Below are 13,709 nucleotides of genomic sequence, written 5' to 3' on the forward strand. Positions count from 1 at the left end.
CTAAAGACTTAGTTAACGAAGTCATCCTTGATTAGTCTCATATTAAAAACAAGAAAGGACAAGCTACATGCTCATTAACTAAGAGAGACCCCTTTGGCTGGTTCGCTCTGGTCCACTGTCTAACCCACGTCAGTTGTTCTAAACATATAGAGAGAGAGAGAATAAATAAGAAGACAAGTAGAAAACAACAGCTGAAGCCAGCACCCGACACTAAACGACAAATTAAGCACACACCAACGCCCCCTCAGCACCTAAAGGCTGACGTGGCGGCCAGCTCCTTCCCTCGCCAGCTCAGCACCATGGAGCCCTCCCCTCTGGCCACGTGGTATCCGTCAACCGGGGACCGCCGGACCAGCCACTCGGCCTGCGACTCGGCGAACTCGCTGAACTCGGTCGGCGCCATCCCTGCCCCCGCCAACGTCTCCCTCCACCCTCCGCCCCGGTCTGACCCCCACGATCCGACCGCCGAGAAAATCCTCGGCCGGACCACGGTCCGCTCGACCCACCGAACCCGCTCATCCCCCGGCCCGGCCGCCTCCACCGACTCCAGCACCGCCGCGTAGTGCTCGATCCCACCCGCCACGCTCCGCCGCAGCGACGGCAGTGGCGCCGCCGCGGCGCCGCTGGAGCAGCTCCCCTCGGTATCGATGAAGACGACGACGCGAGGGGAAGCCCGGCGGACGAAGCGGAGAAGTGCGGCAGATGGCTCCGGGGCGCCGAGGAGACGGAATATGGCCGGGGTGAGGACGACGGCGACGGGCTCGCCAAGGGCGAGGCGGATGCCGCTGAGGGCGAGGGTGCCGAGGCCGCCCACGCTGACGAAGTCGACGGCGAGGCGGAGGCCGAGGCCGCCGGCGAAGTCGCGGAGGTTCTCGGCGGCGAGAGCAGTCTCCTGGGTCTCCTCCGTGACGACGGCGGTTATCCGGAGTCTCGGCGGCGGAGCGCGGGCGGCGCGGCTCCGGGCGGCGACGTCCTGAGCGAAGGAGGACCACTGCCCCCCAAGCCCGATCTCGAAGTCGATAAGGTGGACGGAGCTGAGTCCTCCGCCTCCGGAGGCGGCAGCGGCGGCGTCGAGGGCTTCGAGGAGGATCTGGTTGGCGGTGAAGCTGGCGAACTGGGGCACAAGGGAGAGATCAGAGAAGGCCTTGGAGGCGCTGATTCGGCGGACGATCTCGACGACGGAGAGGGGCGGTTCGGCGGCCGGGCGGTCGGGGAGGGGAAGGAGGGCCAAAAGAGCCTCCTTGAAGTGAAAGGCGACTCTTTGGAGGGGGGAACCGGCGGAGGCGGGGAGGTATTGATTGAGCCGCGCCAATATCGCGTGGGCTGTCGCGAAATCGCTGGATTCGACAGAGTGGGCGGCTTGGAGGAGCAATTCGAGGTGGGTCCGGTCGAAGGCCGGCGTCGGGGAGAAGACGGTGACGGCGGCGTCGAAGAAGGGAGGCAAGGCGTCGAAGGGCTCGGGAAGGTCGAAGGGGCCATCGAACAACGAGGCATACGAAGGGCTGTCGCCCTCGGAGAAGTGGAACTGGGGGTGGTGTGGGGGTTTGGAAAGGCCGTCCTTTTCGGAGAGGAGCCAGGCGACGGAGTCCCAGTCGTCGGAGGGGGGTGGCGGGGGCGGCGGAGGGTGGAGGAGGTGTTGTCGGTGGTGGGAGTCCCACGGGAGAGGGGGGACGTCGGATCCGCCCCCGCCAGCGGCGGCGGTCGCGGCGGCGGGGCTGGAGGTGAGGTGGGGATCAAGAACAGAGGTGGGCTCGTAGAAGAGGTTAGTAGGAAAGTGGGAGCTGGAGTTGGCAGAGGAGTCAAGAGGCTTAGAAGGGAGAGAGAATTGGACAGTAGTCTGAGACTGTAGAGAGTCAATGAGAACTTTGGAGGGCTTCATGACAAAAGAGAGAGAGGAGAAAAAAAACCTCTCTCTCTCTTTCCCTTCCCCTCTCTCTCTTTCTCTAGTCTTTGTTCTCTGTCTGTCTTCCGAGGGGAAGGAGAGGGAAGGGGCGTTCTTTTTGGTTGGCAATGGTGGGGGGGTTAAAAAACGGGGGGGGGGGTGGGATGAGATTATGGGATGAGGAGTTAGTGGTGTGCATGAGGATGGATGGGGGGCATGGCAACAGGCATGGAAGACATAAGTCCAAGAAGGACTCTTTTATTTGGTTAGGCTTCAGGGAAAAGCCGTAGCTTTCTGGATTTTTTTTGTAGGCACTGATGGGGACTGACATGGGCTTGGCTCGTGGGGGACCTGCTGCGATATTTTGGCCACAATCCACACAATTTCTTCTGACTTCTCTGCAGTTGTTGATTACTTAATTACACTGCATGCACAATGACAAAAGATGATACATAGCATGAGTTTGACTAATTCACTATTTCTGGATGATGTGAGATTAATTCTTCTTCAAATATATGGGAATGGTTGAATCATGGGCTGATTGGGAATGGAAGAGTTATGCAATCAAGGATCACCTTCAAATGATTGCACCCTTCCAAGAATGAAGAAGTAATTCCATTCTATATATTTACCGAGCAGTAACATAGTTAATTTTTTGCCATCGTCATTATTTTTACATTGGGAGCCAGTAGGGCCCTTCCAAGGCATTCATATTAGATTATATTTTTTGCATTGTAAAGGATTATCCTTTAGGTTTCCTAGGTGAATTTTTCGGCCACAAAACTTAGGTTAGAATGGGGTAAATTAACTCCTCTTAGATTGTATTAGGTTAGCATGATCCTTTTCGATCTTGCTAGAGTAACAATTAAATGGCCTTACCATTGGCAAAAAAAATATTAATTTTTTTTCAAATAAATCAACTCTAATTTAGTAGCGGACAAACACATGCAGTTGTTATTTTAGTTACAACAGGAAAATGAAAGTTTTGGAGCGATATGTAACTTGGGGATATAATTAGCATTGAAACCTTGCACAAGGAACAGTTCTATGCAGTAGAACTCTTGCAACATTTTGGGAAACCTCACGCATATAAATGCCCAACTTGGCTTGGATTGCATGAGATGAACCAAATTCAACAGGGAAAGGGATAAAGCTAGAGATAAAGCGTGCCTTGCCTACGTCATTGTTCATACGCGAGAGAGAGAGAGAGAGAGAGAGATGCTGAATCGCTCACGAAAGGATGTTTCCACGCGGGCTCGAGTTATTAGCATTTCTGCTCCACTCCTTTCAAATTCACATTCGGGAGTTGCGATTCCAAGGTGAATCAACACAATATAATAGAAATCTTGTGATATTATTCCATGCAACATATCCAGAGCGTGGACCTACTTTAAATCCTAGTTTATTCAAAGAAACTATATCGAAGATATGGCTTGTTTAGTTGCAGAAAGGAGTGCATTGCCGATGGAAGGGATCAGTACACATCTTGAGATAGACTGGTCAGCCGTCCAACTATGAGTTTTAAACTGCAATAATTTAAATATATACTATTGAAGCTGAAATTACTGCAACCACGGGGTGAATTCTCATTAAAAGATTAAGGTATACTCATTTCAATTACTTGACTCAAAGAGCTCAGTCTTATTATTTATTATCACTACCTCTCCATGTCAGAGTAGATAATTTGTACAATTATTCTTTCATAGATGTGGTAGTCGTTTCTCTAACTTTTTATTTGGATTTGAACCCTAAATTTAAATCACCTATCATTATCATGGTAGACCCCTATCGTATCATCAAATTTTGATATCCAGAAATACGAATTTGAACAATGTGTCGCTAGCATGAGGTTATCATGAATCGTCGGAATATGGGCAGAGTTCGCATTAAGCTTTTTATCTAATCATTTACACCACATCTTGGCCAACAATTACCAATATCTACATGTGAGAGCGGTCAAACTATCCACCATACATGATGATGGTAGTCTAGACCAATATTTCTGCAGTTGCCTTGACCAGTCACTCCCAAATTTAGAACATCGGTATTCGGTACAATATTCTTACCTGCATTGCCTCTGCCTAGTACCTCCATGACGTACCATGGCAGACAATTCTTTGTAAACTGGTTTACATGGGTGACTTGCCAGTCCGATGGTTGTCACATGATAGGGCAATTAGCTGAAAAGTGGGGCACAAGAAGTGGTTATTAAAAAATTTTGGAACTATCTGGAGTGTGGAAGTTAAACGTGAATTGATGGGAGAAAGACTAGATACCTTGACTTTAGGCCTAACTGACCTCCCCGTCCTCGGACATAAACCGAGGCAAATAACTTTAGCTCCAACCAGAAAATTGTCAGGCATAGAGAGCAATCAACACGTGTTGACAAGGGCTGATAGCTCCAACAACTGACAGTCTTGACAGTACATAATCATGACAGCTCCATGTCCCACATCAGACTTGCACTGCACTCTACCCATATGGATTGACCCCTGTACCGCAGTTATACCACCAGAAGCTTTCTGGCATTATTGCACATCATGTCGGCCTAGACAACGACAAGATTGGCTTTCCAATATAAGGGGAACAATCCGGAGGACCTGAGGGTCGCAATACGCTATCCTTCTCATAGAGCCCTCACTCTGCTGAAATCTCTCTTTTTCATATTGTTTCCTCGTTATTCTGATTTAGGCATCAGAGGGTTCTCCATCGAAAATTCTCTGGTGAGTGGACTTCTTGTAGGCTACCCAGTGGAAAAGTCTAGCGCCCTACGCCTCAACCAGCCTGCTTAGTCCATCTCTAGCCGACCTTAGGGTCGTTCGAGCTACGCTCCTACCTCGGTCCATATACGATGGCAATAAATTGGTGCTAGAGGAAGGGCCCAACCTCTAATTATATCAACCTCAATTGAAGAGAGAGATTTTAGAATGAAGTCACGTTCTTTGCATCGCTGCGCTCTGACTTTCTGAGAATCGTTAAAGAGTCCCGAACCTATTCCACCAGAATATCCCACTGCGCCTATAGATAAGGAGCAGTTCGACTTGCTCACTCAGTAGGTATGGGCATTGATCGCGGTAGTCTAGGGCCTACAACAGGTAGTAGCACAACCAGGGCTAGCTCAACATGCCTTTGGCCAACCTAGCCCCCACTCCCAGTCATCGGCACGCCACATGTGCCCGATCGGCCATCTTCCCTAGGACTTGAATCTCGAGCGATCACGTTCGAGCTGACACTCTTGGCCAGAATGGGAGATGACATGCTCCAAGTCCCCATTATGGCGAGAATTCTGTCCAGAGCCTCTCGCCTGCTTGCCTCATAGAGCCCTCACCCCAGTGAAGAGCCAACCTCGATAGGAGGAACAAAAAATGGGTTGGCAAATTGAGGCCCTCAAAGGATAAACTCTGAGGGCCGACAATGACCTTAATTTCTTCTTGGAGCCCTCCTTTTTTTGGCAGATCATGGAGGAGCTGATCCCACCTCGATTCAAGATGCCGTAGGTAGAACCATACGACGACACCTCAGATCCCTTGAACCACTTCGAGAGCTTTAAGGCTCTCATGATGCTGTACGGAGTCACTGACATCGTACTTTATAAGGTGTTCCCCACAACCTCTGCAAAGCAGCCCTATTTTGGTTCTTCAGGTTTCGGCCCGATCCATCCACTCCTTTGACTAGCTCGCCTGCCTTTTCGCTGCGCACTTTATCTTCAGCCGAAGACGATGCCGTGGCTTGGATGCGTTACTTGACATCAAGCAAAGCGAGAGAGAATCCCTTAGAGAATATGTCGGCCACTTCAATGCAGAGATATTGGAGGTCCACAACCTAGATCAGTCGGTAGCGATGTTTGGAATGAAGAGTGGTCTCTAGCCATCAAGTTTCCTCTTCTCCCAAGAAAAAGTGCTTCCTCGATGATTTTGCCAAAATGTTGGCACGATCCAATAAGTATGCCGATGCCGAGGAAGCCATGGCCTCTCGCTGCGAGTCTGTGGGCGGAAGACCCCCCCCCCCCCCCCAAGGGACCAAATAGGATCGAAAGGGGCAAAGTGTCTTGCCTTAGTGCGAGAAGAGCCCATAGAGGCCTAGGAGCCCTCCTTAGAAATTTGAAAGGTATACCCCTCTCACTACCCTGAGGGCCCAGATCCTCATGGAGATCGAGGGTCAAGGCTACATGCACCCTTCGTATCCGATGAAGGGCCTAGTGACCACGAGGGGCTAGAAGAAGTATTGCTGCTTCCAACGGAACTGCGTCCATGACACCGAGGAGTGCACCGAGCTCCACGATGAAATTGAAACATTCATCTAGCGTGGGCAGCTAGATCGGTACGTGCGTGACCAGTGAGGCCAAGGAGCGCTCGTCCCGGTCTCTGATCCTCTGCCTCTAGAACAAATCAACAACTGCCTAATGGCCGTCATTCCCAGGACCATCGCCGACAGTGCCTTAGGCGACCGAATTCCTCAACGGGAGGACCACGGAGAGACCACGAGTCATTTGCATGGAGGGTCATTGAGTTCGGGGAGCAGCAAGGTCAGTCCCACACTTGCCAACCCTAGCGATGCAATTACAGAGTGCGCCCTTCGGTATGAATTCTCTACCTCGGATAACATGACCAAGTATGAGGCTCTCTACCCCAAATCTCAGAACCCGGCCACAAGAGGCCTTCAGCATACAAGATATGGGACCTCGATGGCACCCCGATCCTGTGGACTTGGAACTATGACGACCTTTGCGCTTGCTATCAGTAAGGTTTATTGTAGCCCGAACTCATTGTCAATAAAAATTCTCTTGTTTTGTTTGCCCTTTAGATCAAGTGATTGTGTCAGTTGAATTTGACATGGGACATCCTAGGGACGCCCGAGCCCCAAAAAAGGAGATACCTCGGGGATGCCCAGAGCCTCCTCAAGATCGAGCCCACTCGGATTTCCTCTGGGTAGCCAACCCTAGTGATGCGTCGAGGAGCATACTCCCATGATGAGAAGACCGAGCCTATTTGGATTTTCTCTAGATAGCCAACCCTAGTGATGCCTTAGGGAGCATACTCTCAAGATGAGAAGATCGAGCCCACTCGAATTTTCTCTGGGTAGCCAACCCCAAGAATGCCTCGGAGAGCATACTCCTGAGATAAGAAGGCTGAGCCCAATCGAATTTTTTTAAGTAGCCAACCCCAAGGATGCCTAAGGAAACATACTCCCAGGATGGCTAGACCGAGCCCACTAGGATTTTCTCCAGGTAAACAATCCCAGGGATGCCTCAGAGAGCATACTCCTGAGAAGATCGAGCCAACTTGGATTTGCCCTAGGTAGACAACTCCGGGGATGCCTCGGGGAGCATACTCCCGAGATGAGAAGACTGAGCCCACTCAAATTTTCTCTAGATAGCCAACCCTATGGATGCCTCGGAGAGCATACTCCTAGGACAAGAAGACCGAGCCCACTCAAATTTTTTCTAGGTAGCCAACCCTAGGGATGCCTCGGAGAGTATACTTTCGAGATGAGAAAACTGAGCCCACTCAGATTTTCTCTGGGTAGCCAACCTCAGGGATGCCTGGGGGAGCATATTCCGAAGATGAGAAGACCGAGCGCACTCGAATTTTTTTCTAGATAGCCAACCCTAGAGTTGCCTCGGAGAGTATACTCCCAAGATGAGAATACCAAGCTCACTTAGATTTTCTTTAAGTAGCCAACCCTAGGGATGCCTTGGGGAGCATCCTCCTGAGATGAGAAGATCGAGCTCACTCAGATTTTCTTTGGGTAACCAATCCCAAGGATGCCTCGGAGAACATACTCCCAAGATGAGAAGACCAAGCCCACTCAGATTTCATCTGGGTAGGTAACCTTTGGGATGCCTCGGGGAGTATACTTCCGAGATAAGAAGATCGAGCCCACTTAGATTTTCTCTAAGTAGCCAATCCCAGAATGCCTTGAAGAGCATACTCTCAAAATGAGAAGACTGAGCCCACTCAATTTTTTTTTAGGTAAACAAACCTTAGGGATGCCTACTTCTGAGATGAGAAGATAGAGCCACTCAGATTTTTCTAGGTAACCAACCCTATGGATGCCTCGGGGCGCATACTCTTGGGATGAGAAGACTGTGCCCACTTAAATTTTCTCTAGATAGCCAACCTTAAGAATGCCTCGGAGTGCATATTCTCGATATGAGAAGATTGAGCCCACTCGGATTTTCTCTAGATAGGCAACCCCAGGGATGCCTCGGAAATCATACTCCTAAGCTGAGAAGACTGATCCCACTTGAATTTTTTCTAAGTAGTCAACCCTAGAGATATCTCAGAAAGCATACTCCCGAAATGAGAAAATCGAGCCTACTAGGATTTTTTTTGGGTAGCTAACCCCAGGGATACCTCGGAGAGCATACTTCCGAGATGAGAAGATCAAGCCCACTCGAATTTCTCCTAGGTAGCCAACCTCAGGTATGCCTCGGGGAGCATACTTCCGAGATGAGAAGACTAAGCCCACTTGGATTTTCTTAAAGTAACCAACCTCAGAAATGCCTCAGGGAGCATACTCCCGAGATGAGAAGACCGATCCCACTCGGATTTTCTCTAGGTATCCAACATTAGGGATGCCTTGGGGAGTATACTTTCGAGATGAGAAGATCAGGCCCACTCAAATTTCTCCTAGGTAGTTAACTCCAAGTATGCCTTGAGGAGCATACTCGTGAGATGAGAAGACCAAGCCTACTCGGATTTTTTTTTGGGTAGCCAACCCCAGGGATGCCTCGGAAAGTATACTCCCGAGATGAGAAGACCAAGCCCCCCAAATTTTCTCGAGGTAGCCAACCCCAGGAATACCTCAGAGAGCATGCTCGCAAGATAAGAAGATCTGCCTACTTAGAGTATCTCTGGGAAGCCAACCCCAGAGATGCCTCAGGAAGGATATGCTTGAGATGAGAAGATCGACCGTCGTGCCAAAAGGCTTGGCGTGCCAACCGCCCCCTTCAGGCTAGGAACAACCCAAACAGAAAGCCGAGCCCACTCGAAATCTCATGGGAGCTAGACTTCAAAAAGATCAGCCAAGGAGAGTAAGACATGCTCAAGGCTCTGCGAGGAGAGAGGCTCGGTGAGACGGCCTAAACTCGAATGAAGATATGGACAGAGATGACCAAAAACCGAAGTCAGGTACTTCAAAAATTTTTTTTGCTTTTATTATCTTCTGGTACATATATTAACCTTGATAGAAATCGAGCAAAAAGAACCATAACGAAAGGTTGAGGCAGAGCACGATGACCTACACTCAAAAAAAAAGAGAGCAAAGATCGACACGATGCAAATCAAGACCAGAGTCAAGTACTTGGGAAACTCTTTGTCTTCATTAAAATTATGAATTTTTATACTAACCTCAGTAGAGGCCAAACAAAAAAGAGGAGCCAAACAAAAAAAAGAGTACATTAAACTTGGTTTACCCGAGCGAAAAGAAAAAGCAAAAATGATATGGCAAAGAGCTTCGTTCCTTACCCTCGTCGCTCCCGCCGTTGCCAAGGTACCTAGTTCCCTTTGATTGAAAAGATGCAGATCTTCATGAATATTCTTGCCCGCAAGGTCATCGCCCCGCAGCCTAGGTCCTCGGGCGTAATCTGCGATGTCAAGGCCAAGGTCTAGGACAAGAAGAGCATCCCCACGGATCAACTCCTTCGCCTCTCCCCCTCGGCGTCTTCGTCGTTACCGCCACTGACCTCAATGCCTTTACAGATCTCGAGGTCGTCACCTTCAACGCCACCTTCGCCACCCTCGCTACCATCATCATCTACCTTGAGATCAAAGAAGTCTACCTCTGGGAAGAGCTGTCGTGCCTGAGTTCGGCATTCCACGGAGCTCTTCCCAAAGGCCTCGCTGCGGCCTCCAGCGCCTCCTCTTTGAACTCTTTGGAAGCACGATATTCTTTGATAAACTCCACAACCTTGCCTCAACACAAGCGGCCTCCTCCCTGGCTTCGACAGCCTCCCACTCGACCCAAACTAGCTTCCCAGCAAGCTCCATGACCTTTTGCGCGGAAGTGCACTAGGCTTCGTTGGCCAAGGGCAGTTGCCCCTCCATGATCTCCAAATGGATCTGCGCGGCTGAGGCATGTGCTTTTGCCGACTCGACCTTGTCTTCGGTGGTCTTTGCCCTCAGCTTGGCTTGTCGAGCTTGCTCCTCAGCGATCTTTGCCCCACCTCGGCCAGGCGAGTACGCTCCTCGACAATCTCCAACCTCCCATTGCACTCCGAGGCGCACCACGAGAGTGTCTTGGTCCTCTCGTGCATGCGAGGGCATGCTGAAGAAAAGAAAATGTCATTTACTAGGGAAGTGACTTAGTTAAGATATATGAAACTTACTCAAATAACCGTGGCATAGGCCCCATCAAAGAAATCGGTGGCATCGAGGGAGAATACGAGCTCTATGTCGGCTTGGACCTGCATGCCTCGGATCAGCTCCCTCGCCAACTCGGGAGTATCTAGAGCTGAAACAGACTCCTCAACTGCTTGGACCGGGGTGTAGGTCTAAGGCACACGAGCTAGGGCTAAGGTGCCCTCCTCGCCTGGAGCAGACGACCTAGGATCTGATTGACTCAACGTGCAAACCTCGGGGGATGGTTGTCGCAAGGACGGAACGTCAGAAGGCGGCCAGCAAAAACAACCCCCTCCAGAAGGGCCGACCCCATTGGCTGGACAACCTCGGCAGTGGAGTCAAGCACTGTGATGTCCCCTCGAGGGACGGTTGCCTTGAGGGAAGCTTCAAGAACCGAGGCCTGAGCGTCGACCTCGACAACAACCTCAACAGCATAGGTCGAGGAGAGCTCCCCCCTCAACCTCTTCCTTTAAGGAGCCTCGCTTTTAGTACCCATAGCCGCCCTCTTCTTCACCTTCCTCTGTTCGCGGATCAGTGAGAGATCAAACTTCATGGCGCCGAGAGCTGCAAAACCGAAGATGAAGTCACTCTACAAGGTCAAGGTGAAAGGACAAAACCCAAGAATGGCTTACCCTAGGAGTCGGCTGGGCTCAGACCAGCCTTAATCAAAGCCTCCTTGAACAGTAGCTCCTGCAGGATGGGGATCTCATACCGAGATTCCAAAAGCATGTCTAGGGTTTCTCAATCGTCGTTAACAACCTCGGGACTGATTCAGTTCTCTCCAAGGTGCCCTCCCCATGGTGTCAAACCCCCATGGCTGCTCGGAGTGGATGAAGAAGAACCTCCCTTTCACCCATGGATAGAAGAGGGAGTACCTCAGAGCAGCTGACGGTCTTTTTCAAGGAAAAAATACCACAGGTGTCATCCCAAGGATGCCTCTTCAGGGTGAAGCATCCTCAAAAAAGGAAGGCCGAGGCTTGGATGTTCTGAAGAGAAGAGAGAAAGAAATTCGATCGAGACCCGTCAGGATTTCATCATTAGTTGGGTCGAGACAAGACAGTAGGACCCCATCAATTGCGCAAAGAAGGGGTAGAGAGGAAGCCTTAGCCCAACCCATAGAGTCTCCTCATATAGGCCAAGTCGAAAGGTTGTGGGTTAGTCACTCGATCATCAGGACCGGTGAGCTCAAAAGTGAACTCAGGGGGCATGAAGTGTTGAGATCAAATGAGGTCCATTTCCTCCTGAGTAAGAATATATATCTTATAGTTTGGGCCCGATTGAACCTCATACTTAGCTTCACCCAAAGGTGAAGGCTGCCAACCTCAAGAAGAGCGGTCAGATGGATGACTTTTCTTTGAGGCGATGGCCTCAGGCCCGCTTATGGTGACAGAAGGAAGACAAAGGGAAAGGCCCAGAAAGAAAAAACGAAAAAGGATGGATGAATGAAAAAGAAGAAGACAAGGGAAGGACTGAGCAGCCAAGAAGCGAAAACCCACCAAAGATGGAGAGATATGGATGATGCCAATGTCGGGAGTGGACAACTTTGTCGGAGCACTTCCCAGAGTCCTGAATGCTTGGGTATCCTGGTGGAGGGGTAGATGGAGCAAAAGGTAGAGTCTAAGGGTTGGAGACGCCCTTATATAGGGGCATGAACGGCCCTGATTGGAGCATTGGTCCAGCTATCCGAGCAGATCTAGCTACGTATCAGCTGGGGTACGACATGAACGATCCAATGGATCACTGTATTAATAGCGCCTCCGAATTGCCCTATAATGATGATGTCTCGGGTTAGCCTGTATCTGATGACGCTTAGGGAATGCCCCACACAAAAATCTCGCCCTCAATCGAGGGACTGCTCAACTTCCATCGCCCAAACCAGAGTATTGTTTGGTCTTGAAAGTGGGGGGCAAATGATGGGAAAAGTACTGGACACCTCAACCTCGGGCTTGATCGATGTCTCTGTCCTCGGACATAAACTGAGGTAAACAACTTCGTTTCCAACCTAGGAGTCGTCAGCCATGGAGAACAATCAGCACATGTCGACAAAGGATGACAGCCTCAATAGCCGATAGTTCCAATAGTCCGTGATCATGACAGCCCCACGTCTTGGGTTAGACTTACACCGCACTATATCCAAATGGACTAACCCCTGCGCCGCAGCTATACCACCAGCTGTTGCCTAGCATTATTGCACATCACGTCGGCCCAAACAACGACAATGCTGGCTCCCCTATATAAGGAGAACAATCCGAGAGACCTGAGGGACGCAATATATTTCTCTTCTCAGAGAGCCCTTACTCTGCTGAAATCTCTCTCTTCCATACTGCTGCCTCGTTGTTCTAACTTAGGCATCAGAGAAACCTCACGGAAAATTCTCCACCAAGTGGACTTCTTGCAGGCTACCCAGCGGAGGAGTCCAGTGCCCTACACCTCAACCAGTTTGCTCAGCCTGTCTCTAGTTGACCTCAGGATCGTCTGAGCAATGCTCCTACTTTGGTTTGGATATGGAGGCAATATGAATAAAAAGCCTTAGAGGTAGCTAGTTAACTAGCAATTTTAGATGCAATTCTGAGCATCCCCATGTATAAATAGATGAATGTACTCGGCAGCCAAGCCCCACACTCTTACCTCCCGTTGATTGACAGAATAAATGAAGCTGGCCCGCTCACCTGCTAACACTGCTATGGGAGCAGAAGGGAATCGCAGCAGCAGCATCCAAAATTAAGCCTCGCACTAGAGGAGTCTTCAACAGAGCCACCGAAATTAATTTTAACTGGACTGGAGCGGGGAGGATCCCAGCAAGCAAAACTAGAAGAGGAACAAATAGGTAACTCGGAAGCATCTCAGAGTCCGCAGCCAAATATGATGAGTTTCGGTGAATCAAAAACAGCATGCACGGCGGCCTCTGCTGACAGCCTTGTGAAAGACCTGGTGAGGATCACTGTAGAGCCTGTTGGAAAATAGAGTCATTTCTAAGCTTCCAGGTAGCCAATTAAAATATACATAATCTCTGTCCAACTTTGTGAATGGCTTTTATTAGCTGCCTTTGTGGTGAGAATACCATGAGACCAACAGAAGTTTGATCCGTCCACCCCTTACGAGTTTAAATAAAGATCCAGGATCCTCTACCTGTGAGAATGGTTTTTTGATTTTGTTTTTACCCTTTTTTTTGATAGCAGTTATGATTTTTTTTAATTTCAAAAATTATTTAGTTCCAGTTTCGGTTTCAATTTTAATTTCAGAAAGGCCACCATAGATCTCAGTTTTGGCTCTCATTTTTTCACTAACCGTATCGAATTTATCCCTGGATCGATTTACCTACTCTGATTTTTAATTCAAACTGTGCAATTTAGCATAATAAATAGGAATGCTAAAAAAAGTCAAGCAGCCAAATGGATGTAGTTGTATATTTGATGTTTTATGCATGATTAATGATTTGGTTCTTAAAAATAAAAAAAAGCCCGAGAGTCTTGTATTTATTTTGA

The 13,709-nt window shown here is 49.4% G+C and overlaps 1 protein-coding gene across 1 annotated transcript; it reads right to left on the bottom strand.

Moving 5' to 3' along the window:
- Window positions 1–244: 244 nt before the first annotated feature.
- On the bottom strand, window positions 245–1,879 carry LOC103711304 (scarecrow-like protein 15). The gene has a single exon (XM_008797396.3). The coding sequence runs from the start codon at window positions 1,877–1,879 to the stop codon at window positions 245–247; it is 1,635 nt and encodes a 544-aa protein (XP_008795618.2).
- Window positions 1,880–13,709: the final 11,830 nt, after the last annotated feature.

The sequence above is a fragment of the Phoenix dactylifera genome, unplaced genomic scaffold (assembly GCF_009389715.1).
Source record: "Phoenix dactylifera cultivar Barhee BC4 unplaced genomic scaffold, palm_55x_up_171113_PBpolish2nd_filt_p 000854F, whole genome shotgun sequence".
In the NCBI taxonomy this organism is placed as follows: Eukaryota; Viridiplantae; Streptophyta; class Magnoliopsida; order Arecales; family Arecaceae; genus Phoenix; species Phoenix dactylifera.

Coding starts and splice junctions, on each gene's coding strand:
- LOC103711304 (XM_008797396.3), bottom strand. CDS start 1,879: ATGAAGCCCTCCAAAGTTCTCATTGACTCTCTACAGTCTCAGACTACT.